This window comes from Nesoenas mayeri, assembly GCF_963082525.1.
Source record: "Nesoenas mayeri genome assembly, chromosome: 13".
NCBI lineage: Eukaryota > Metazoa > Chordata > Aves > Columbiformes > Columbidae > Nesoenas > Nesoenas mayeri.
In genome coordinates, this window is record NC_137550.1 from 19,852,085 (window position 1) to 19,861,658 (window position 9,574).

The 9,574-nt window shown below is 54.3% G+C and overlaps 1 protein-coding gene across 1 annotated transcript; it reads right to left on the reverse strand.

Annotated features, from left to right (window-relative positions):
• Positions 1–3,257: 3,257 nt before the first annotated feature.
• On the reverse strand, positions 3,258–7,023 carry LOC308045472 (protein Wnt-11b-like; the record flags this gene model as incomplete). Its single annotated transcript, XM_080352757.1, has 5 exons — positions 3,258–4,204; positions 4,892–5,184; positions 5,807–6,084; positions 6,592–6,827; positions 6,956–7,023. 5 exons carry the CDS (start codon positions 7,021–7,023, stop codon positions 4,030–4,032), a joined length of 1,050 nt encoding a protein of 349 aa, XP_080208883.1. The 3' UTR covers positions 3,258–4,029.
• Positions 7,024–9,574: the final 2,551 nt, after the last annotated feature.

Here is a 9,574-nt window from a genome sequence, read left to right on the forward strand (position 1 = left end):
TCGGCCACCATGATATTGCTGAACACCCCAGAAATAAAGGAGAACAGAGATGCCAGGGTTTTCCCTTAAATACAAGCACTTACTCATGTTTGTGTCTTGCAGTGTGATTGTGTGGGCACCAACCATCCCAAAGGTCAAAGTGACAATCCCCAAATACTCACAGCAGTGCGGATGCTGATCAACAGCTGAGCCCCAGCACAGCAGCCCCATCCCCTCCTTTCTCCTTGTTCTGGCTCAGTTTTATTTGTGAAAAGCACAAGCAAAAAGCAGGTGGAGGTTCTGCCCTTCAGCTGCAATCCAGGGCTGTAGGGAAGAAATATCCAGGAGAAACACTCAGAAATATCTTCCTGAACATTCTTCCTCCAAAGCACTCATTTGCTTACTGACAGCTTGTTGCCCTTGCTCAGATTATCCTCCTGGAATAAGTTATGCAGTGTCTCTCAATGAATAAAGACATAAAAGAGAAAAAGAAGAAAACCCACTAGCAAACAGTCTCAATGAATGGAGAAATAGAAGAAAAGAAGAAAAAACCCACAGTGCTTTAGCAGCAAAGACAAAAGAATCCATGAAAATCACTCTCCTTTCTCCAGAATTCACAGTCCACACAAGCCTAACCAGCAGGGCACGATCACATTTACACCAGCCTTACTCCTTTAAGACCCAAACTAAAATTCAAGCAGTAATGATGAGGCTTTTAAGAGCAAACCCTTTGCCCGCTTCTCCCCACATTTCATGCACAAGCATGGTTTTCTATGCACAAGCCGTTTTCAGAACCACTTCTCCCATGTCAGCTCACAGCACCAGAAAGTGAATGAATTCTGCCATGGCTGTGGAGAACTCAGCTCTGGGAGAGTCTCATTTCCAAAGAAACAGATAAATTAAAAGCCACAAGACATCAGGGGAAAATGGCTAATGACAGGAAAGTCAACGTGGTGCCTGAAGGGCTGTGAAGCCACAGTTGTTAGAGATGCGCTGTGTTTCGGGGATGCTGCTCCCGTCCTTGGCCAGGTTGATTCAGGTCCTGAGGGGCCACCTACCAGAGCTGGAGGTGGTTGTGGTGGAAGCGGAGCGGCTGAGGGTTAGAGACAAACCCTCCTGCGCCGGTTCCTCTGGCAGAGGTGCTGGGACCCCCCGCAGGCTGATGTCAGGGTCCAAGTTCTGTCGTTTACCCCAGAGGGTGTTTGTGCTGCCCGGGCTGGGGTGGGGGGCTCCCCCTGGGACCCTCCTGCTGGCTTTGCTGCCCAAGCAGGGTCACAGAGAGAAAACGCATCCAGGCAGATGGATCCCTCAGCCCCTGGGGCACCGTGCAGGGTTTAGTCCTGCTGGATCCATCGTCTGATGCTGCCCTGCTCTGGCTCTGCTTCCTTCAGAGACTCTTCTAGCCCAGCAGATCCCACAAACCTGGTAAACCGAGCTCAACAACCCCTCCCGCTCCAAGCATTGTCACTTAACCATCACCTCCCCACTGCTGTCCGTCCTGCCAGCCTGGCCCTTTGCACCCTTGCACTAATTACAGTGTTTTCCCATATCCTGCAGGACACAGCCTGAGCTCCTCAGTGCTGATCAACCCCTCCAGTCCTTCCCCAACTCTTCCCTGGTGCAGCCAAGATGGAGGGAGCAGAGAAGGAGAGGACTCTGCATATTCAGCCCTTGACCCTGCCTTTTCCCAGGCAGAAATTCAAATGGGACCTCTCTAGGAGGGGATCACGACATCTCCCCGGGGCATTCCGAGCCATTGTGGCTCCTCTCCTCTACCCCAGGCGATGTGTGTTTGTAGTTACCAAATGCAAATCACATTTCCCACCCTCCTGGCTCAGTTTCTCACTCCACAAGATCCTTCCCTTGTGTTTTTTTGTTTCTCACCAGCTCGTTTTGCAATACTCTGCGGAGTTCACAGCCCCTCCCGGTTTCACCTCCCTCTGATCGGGGATGCACAGCCAGGTGGCTCTGGGGAAGGGATTTAAGCAATCTTCCTAATTAAGTACCCGCATCACCTCAGCCTGGCTCTGGACACAGAAACTGCATCTATTTTGCAACCTAGCAGCCAAAGCCTCCCTTTTCTGAGGAATGCCGGTGACTAACCCCAAATCGCATTTTAAAAGCAAAACTGGAGATAGCTTTTTGGCCTTGGGCAGCTGTGACGGAAGCTTTGCAGCTGTGGCTTTACTGTCACCCTGGGAAGGCTGGATGTCAGCAGCCAGATCAAGTCAATGGCACGTTAACCACTGGTAATGCTAGTTAACTCACTTGGTTAACTACGCAGGATACGCTTCACCCCTGAGCGTTCCAGCTCCCAGCTCCCAGGCTCGTCTCAAGCCCCCTTGGACTCACTGTTAATACAGAAACCTGGAGCACATTAAGTGAAGGGAACGGTTTACAAAAAAAGCTCATGAATTGATTCCGTGACCCAGCAGAGGCTCTTAAAAAATGATTGAATGAACATGGAAATGAGTAATCGGTACAGCTGGACTCGGAGCTGAACGCCGCCAAGCCCATTTAGTGCAGACCACAAATAAACCCAGGCGCACGCAAAGCTGCCAGGGGCTCTGGGTCACGGATGAGCTGCGGGAAATCGCCCTGATTTCCATTCCCTTTACCTGCCCTCCTTGTGCTGTGGGTTCTCCTCAGCACCTGGGCACTTAGACCTGTCCTTTCTCTCCAAAGGCTGCATGAATCTCTTAACCCGTGGCCAGAGTCCATGTTAGGTGACACGAGGGGCCACCGGGGCCCCCATCGCTGGCTCCCCACCCCTTGCTCCAGCCCACATTCACAAGGATCAGCAAATAACCCCAGACTGCCTCCATTTCCAGCCACCAGTGCTGCTGAACCCCAGGAACTCCTTGCTTGCTGCTCAGAGACCTGAAGAACTGGGCAATGGAAACCTTCCAGCAGGTTCTCCGTACACGCGTGGTAGCTGAGCAGAAGATTGTAATTACAGCAGCTGTAATTAGAGGCAAACCTGGGCCAAGGAGCCACAGAAAGAATTAAAACCAAACTGGTCCCTCGCTGCATGTGAGGGCACGGACACGGGGCTTCAGCCTCTCCTTACAGCTTCTCTTCCTCTGCAGCCAACTGAGGAGCTGGAGGAGGGAGTTTTTCCTAGGAAACACATGACAGAGAGATATAGTATAGTACATTTATTTAAAGAATGCACACTGGAGTCCCACTTTCATTAAGTATAGCGGCTAAAGATCTCATTTCCCAAGGGCCCTGGAGCTGTGTCCTCTCTCCAGGCCAGAGTGCCAGCATGGCTGGTGTCAAGGGGGTGGAAGGAGCGGGCTGGAGACCTTCATGGTCTAAAAGATGAGCGCAGCTTTGCCACACTGCCCATCTTGGGCAGCCCCAGGGACTGCTGCTGTCCCTACGTCTGTCTGTCTGTCTCTCTGCCATCATCCGTCACAGGAAAAGGCTCATTACCGTGAGAGCAGCAACAACCTCCATGTGGGTCGTGGGGAGGATTGATGAGCTCTTGGTCTTCATTTCAGGTGCTGCCAAGGGCCCTGGACCAGTATTTGCCCCTGGGGAGGAACACGGTGGTGCTGGGTGAGCCCTCAGCAGAAACCTTCCCCTAAAGCAGCCGCCCATGGCCCCCTCACCCAAAGAAATTTTCTTCTCCCAATGGGCAACTCTCTGCCCCCTCATCCCATCCATCACTCCCGGCTTTCAGGCCACTGTCAGAAACCTCCTGCAGAGGGACAATGTCAGCCCAGGGTCCCCATTCACCCCCAGAGAAAAGGGCCTGTGTGTGTGAGTGATCAATGGCTTGTCATCAGCTGGAGACCGAGGGCTGGTCTCTCCCCACCGGCCGTGGGAGGGCGGCCCTTTGTCTTGCTCTGGAGCGATGGAGCCGAGGTCTGGGCCTTGGGCTTCTCCACGTGTCTCAGTTTGAGGTTTTCCATGGCAATGCGAGAGTCCGGACTCCCCACACCGCTCCGTGTTGCCGTAGCTCACGGCATCCCTTGCAGTTGGCGTTGGATCTCCAGCCATGCCCAGCACAAGAGCCCTCCCGCCTGCCCGGCGCCTCCGGCGTTATTTGCAGACGTATCTCTCCACCTTCCGCCGACACTTCTTGCAAACCACATAGCAGCACCAGTGGTACTTGCAGTGACATCTCTCCACCACCTCCTCCGTGTAGGTGTTGTAGCCACGGCCGCAGCACATCAGGTTGCAGCTGTTGCTGCCCATGGAGGTCTTGTTGCATTGCCTGTCAAGAGGAGGATGCACAATGGGGTTCTGAGGGACGTGGGTCTGTGCCAGAGATAGGCTAATGGTTGGATTCCATTTTGGGGGTCTCTTCTGACCAAAACAATTCAATGATTCCATGATTCTGTCCACCACCACGGTGGTGGTGCCAACCAGAGCCACCTGCCCTGGCCCCTGCCCAGAGCTGACGTGCCCGTGGCAGGGGGCAGCGAGACGCTGAGATACTAAAGTAGTCTGGAAAGACTCCTGGGGTTGGTTTGTTTAAGATTAGAATTCTAAAATGTGTGTGGAAAAAAAACCCCACACATTAAAAACTCTTCTTTGAAAATGTAGTAGGCTATAAAATGTTAGAACTAAGAATGGCTGATTATGTCATTTTGTAACTACTTATATTCTTTCCATAGAAATTAAATACATAACATATAGCAATTTTGCCTGCTTTTGCCTCCCATATTAAAAAAACAAGTTCAAAAACAATGAGGGGAAAAAATACTGCATATAACCACAATTTTAAGGTAATGTCTTGCCAGAATTGCACGATGTGAAATACTTAGACAGATAAAGCAAAGCAGTATTGCAGTATGTTAAGGAACACAGGAATCAGAATTGCTCCTGTGCAGTGACACGTTTAAACCAGAATTTAGTTAATCATGAAATGGGAGGCTGAGTCTCTGCAGCAGTTTCTTACCTGTCCTGTGTCCCCAGAGACCCCAGGTGAATATTTGGCGTGCAGTAGTCGGGAGAGCTGATGAGATAAACCAGATCTGTGTCCGTCACTGGCCTGACGTCCGTCTCTTTGGGCACCAGCTGCTTCCTGGGCCCCACGAGCCGGTGGGTCACCCTGATGGCTGCCAGGTACTTGGACTTGAGGTCAGAGGCGATTTCCTCCAGGCTGGGCAGCCCCTTCCAACAGGTCTTCACTGAGCAGGAGCCCGAAACGCCGTGACATTTACACTTGGTGTCCAGGGAGTCGCTCAGCACCTGCAGAGGACAGGAAAACAGATCAATTTCCTTCTGCTTTCTCCTTGTACCCACCCTAGTGATTAATTTGCAAAAGCACCTATGGGAAGTTTTGAGAGATGAAAGTGCTCAGGGCTTACTGCCAACTTTAAATGAATATAATGGGGCAATCAGGGACACAGCCCTGCTTCAATCCCCTGCTGATAAGAACTTGACCCCTGGGGACATTCCTGGCCAGGAGTGGGTGGCTTCCCCCACCAAGATGGGTGTGAGATGGCCACGTCCACACCTGGGGAACCGCCCGTTCTGGGGAGCCCAGCTGGAGCTGATGGGCCTCTGCTCCCATCAGAGGGGCGGGAAGAGGTACTGGAAGTACTGGTGTGAAGTGGAAAACATCTTGTTGTGGAAAGGGTGCAAGGATGTTTGGGAAGGGTAGCAGTGGGGGATGGCTCTGCAAACACATGGAGCTCTGTTTTAACCATGTAGTTGCCTCCTGACTTTAAGGACAGCATCCACACAACCTGCCCAGTGTCTCACAGAGGGAACCTCTGCCCCCCGGGCTGCTGGAAGCTGTGCTGGGCTGCAGCACCCGTGGTGGGCACCGTCCCCACCTGTCCCACATCCACCTGTCCCCCATACCCACCTGCCGACCCACTGCATTGTTGTGCAGGTTCATGGCCCTGAGCGCTTGTGTCCCCAGCTTGCTGGATTTCGAAGGGCTGTCAGCAAAAGCGGCACCGAGCTGGAGGCCGTAGCGCAGGTTGTCCCCGCAGCCGCCCCATCTGAAGCCCGGTCCGGGGAGCTCGGCGGGGCCGGGGCCGCAGGAGCAGAGCGGGAGCTCTCCCGAGGCGCAGGCTCGGGCGATGGCGTGCGGCACGGCGGCGGCGGCCAGCGCGTGGGCAAAGGCGGATTCCCGGGTTCCTGGGAAGCAGAGAGCGACGTGTCCTTCCACCCTGCCCAGCCAAACCCTCCTCTCGGAGATCTCACAATGCAAATGAGGGATTTTGGTTTTGTTTTCTTGCAACACAATAACACCAAGGCCCAGCATTTTTCTTGTGCCGTATTTTTAACTTGTGCCAGCTACTGTATTATGGTCTCAGTAAACAGCCTCTGCCCCCACCTCTTCCCCCTTTTTTTTGGAGCCTTTAGCAGCTGTTTTGGTTTGAAATAGAGGTCCAAGTTGCACAGGATTAGCACCAGTGTAATGGCAACAAGTTTCTCCAGAACTGACGCCCATCAGCTGAACAGCAGCACTTTATGTTAGAATCATAGAATAGTTTGGGTTGGCAGGGACCTTCAAAGGTCATCTAGTCCAACCACCCTTTCTTATTTTCTCTCTTCTTTTTTTTGTTAAAGCACTGCCTGCCTGGAAAGCGCCTTGGGTCAGACACAGGAGCACAAACACATCAGGGGGAAAACATTCATTACCTTTCAGCAGGTCAGGGCCAAAGCTGGGGGCACGTCGGATGGAGGAGCAGTTCCACCTCATGTCTGCGAAGCTCTTCTGGCAGACGCTCTTGGTGTGGCGGGCAGCCCGGACAATGCTGGGCATCACCTCCAGGTTCCTCCGGCACATCTGGAACTGGTCGGGTACCAGTCCGGCAAGCAGCCGGCAGTGGTGGCTTTCGTTCCAGGCCACCCCGCTGCCACTCTCCGTCAGCCCACTGTGGGGACAGGATGGGTGTCAGCGAGAGGGAACCGCGGGCACCGCTCTGGGGACCCAGCCTGAGAGGGGGGAGCCCCAAAGAGGGGCAGAGGGAGGGGGTGCAACCCCCCCCGGGGCAGTACTCACAGCCACTGGATGGCTGCGGAGAGCCCCAGCTGGCAGAGCAGCACAGCGACGGCAGCGGGGGAGCCCATGGCCGGGGATGGCACCAGGATGGGGACTGACACTGGAGCTGGGATTGCTTGGGACCGGGATCGGGGGTAGGGCTGGGACTGTGGATGGGACCAGGCAGGACTGGGGACCAGGGGCAGGACGGGGACCAGGGGTGGAGATGACGCTGGGAGCTGGACCAGGGAGGATATCGGGACCGGGGTTGGGAGAGCTGCAGCTGACACCGGGGATGGGACTGGGGATGGAGCCGGGAGCGGGGCAGGGACCGGGAGTCAGGACCGGGGCTGACACTGGGGATGGAGCCGGGAGCCAGCACCGGGGATGGGACCGGGACCAGGAGCCAGCACCGGGGATGGGACCGGGACCGGAAGCCAGCACCGGGGATGGGACCGGGACAGGACTGGTGCTGACACCAAGGATGGGGCCAGGGCCGGACCGGATCCGCTCGGCGCCTCCTCCCCCTTTTGTAGCCGCGGGCAGCGCGGTCCTGCCCCCCGGGGAGGGGAACAAAGGCGGTTTCGGTGCCATTCACAGCGGGTTAGAGCCGAGGGGGAGGGTGGGATAGGGAGGTAGAGGGGGGCTCCAGCTGTTATTAGCTGCCCCCATCCCCATATCAGCCCCTGGGAAACGCTGAGGAGATGACCCTCTGCAAGACAGGGTGGCTCTGCGCCATGGGGAGATGGGGGACATGGGGCACGTCACCCCCCTGAGTTTTTGGGTGCCCCAGAACCATTTGTGTCCCTGCAAGGCCTAGAGATGCTGCACACTGCAGAGCTGTGGCGGTCTCCACCTTCAGCATCTTCAGGAGAGGCATCAGATCCGAACACGGATCCACAGCCTGGCACATCAGTAAGGGAGAGAAGTGGCTTATGTTAATTTTTGGCTTTTTTCTTATTTTCTTTGATTAAAAAAAGCCCATATTTTGACCCAGAAGGAGTGAAAGTCTCAGCTTTCAGCCCCCTCTTTCTCTGTAGGACAGCCAGGACTCTGCAATAACCAAGACTCCAGATGTATATATACATGTATACGAATCAATCAAGGTGTGGACGCTGGTCTCACCAGCCTGGAGATGACCCAGCCAAAGGCTGCACTGGGGCTGAAGCCCAGAGAGGCTGAGGAGTCTCCTCTGGAGACATTCAAAACCCACCTGGACACACTCCTGTGTGATCTGCTGTCGTAAACCTGTTTTAGCAGGTGGGTTGTACTAGATTATCTCCAGAGGTCCCTTCCAACCCCAGTCATTCTGTGATTCTGTGAAGCTGATTGAATTTGGGGAAGTCCTGCCTGGAGACACCAACTTCACAGCTTCAGCCCATTTTCCTATTGACAAACCCTTTCACTGGCCCCTCACCTCAGCCAGGGCATCAGCAGCTGCTCAGTAGGTTTTGTAACTGCAGAGAAAGAGGACGAGCAGAAGGAGACATGTGGAAACACTCCCACCCTTCAGCCCACAAAAACATTCCAAAGCAATGGGGTTAAAGCCACCTCTCCCTGCCACAGGAAGGTGCTGGGCTGCAATGCAAGGGCTGCCCTGCCCACGCTAACTCGAGAAACAGCCCCAAAACTAAATGGGCCCATTAGAAAATGTAGTGGGAGCAGGATCTGACTCAGCATGGGGCTATCTTTAGCTTGTCAGAGCTGCAAACCCCAGTCTGGAGTAGGCATCGGGTTTTCTGGTGCCTTCAGCACCCTGAAGTGCACGGGGGACAGCTGGAGGACTTTGCCTTGACGGTTGCTGGGCTTTCTGGACCAGGACTGAAGCCTTGATGTGTACAGGCTCTTGAGAACAGCACAACCAGCTTTCACAGCAGTTTGCCTCTCCAGGCCAAGAAAATGAGCCTGAAGTCCCCCGGCTGTGGCACAGACAGCCCGAGGGGGTCTGCCTGGTGCACACAAAGGGCAACAAAGATGATTAAGGGAGTGGAGCACCTCCCGTGTGAGGAAAGGCTGAGGGAGCTGGGGCTCTTTAGTTTGGAAGAGACTGAGGGGTGACCTTATTAATGTTTAGAAATATATAAAGGTGGAGTGTCAGGAGGATGGAGCCAGGCTCTTCTCGGTGGCAAACAATGATAGGACAAGGGGTAATGGGATCAAGCTGGAACACAAGAGGTTCCACTTAAATTTGAGAAAAAACTTCTTCTCAGTAAAGGTGACAGAGCCTGGAACAGGCTGCCCAGGGGGGTTGTGGAGTCTCCTTCTCTGGAGACATTCAAGACCCACCTGGACGTGTTCCTGTGCAACCTCACCTGGGCGTTCCTGCTCCAGCAGGGGGATTAGACTGGATGATCTTTTGAGGTCCCTTCCAATCCCAAACATACTGTGATACTGTGATACCGGTACCGGTGTGTGCACGGCCCTGAGCCAGCACCGCGCGCGGGCTCCAGCTGCAGAAGTGCCCGTTTCATCGCAGGGACCAGATTACAGCTGGTAGAAGTGACACAGCTGGGGAAACGGTGCCTGCTTGGGCAGGGGCTGGGGTGGGGTGACATTTCCGTGGCTGGCACATGCTTGTCACAAGGTGTCTTTTTTTTCTGAATCTTTCCTTTTCTGTGAGTAGAAAACCAAAAGTGCAAC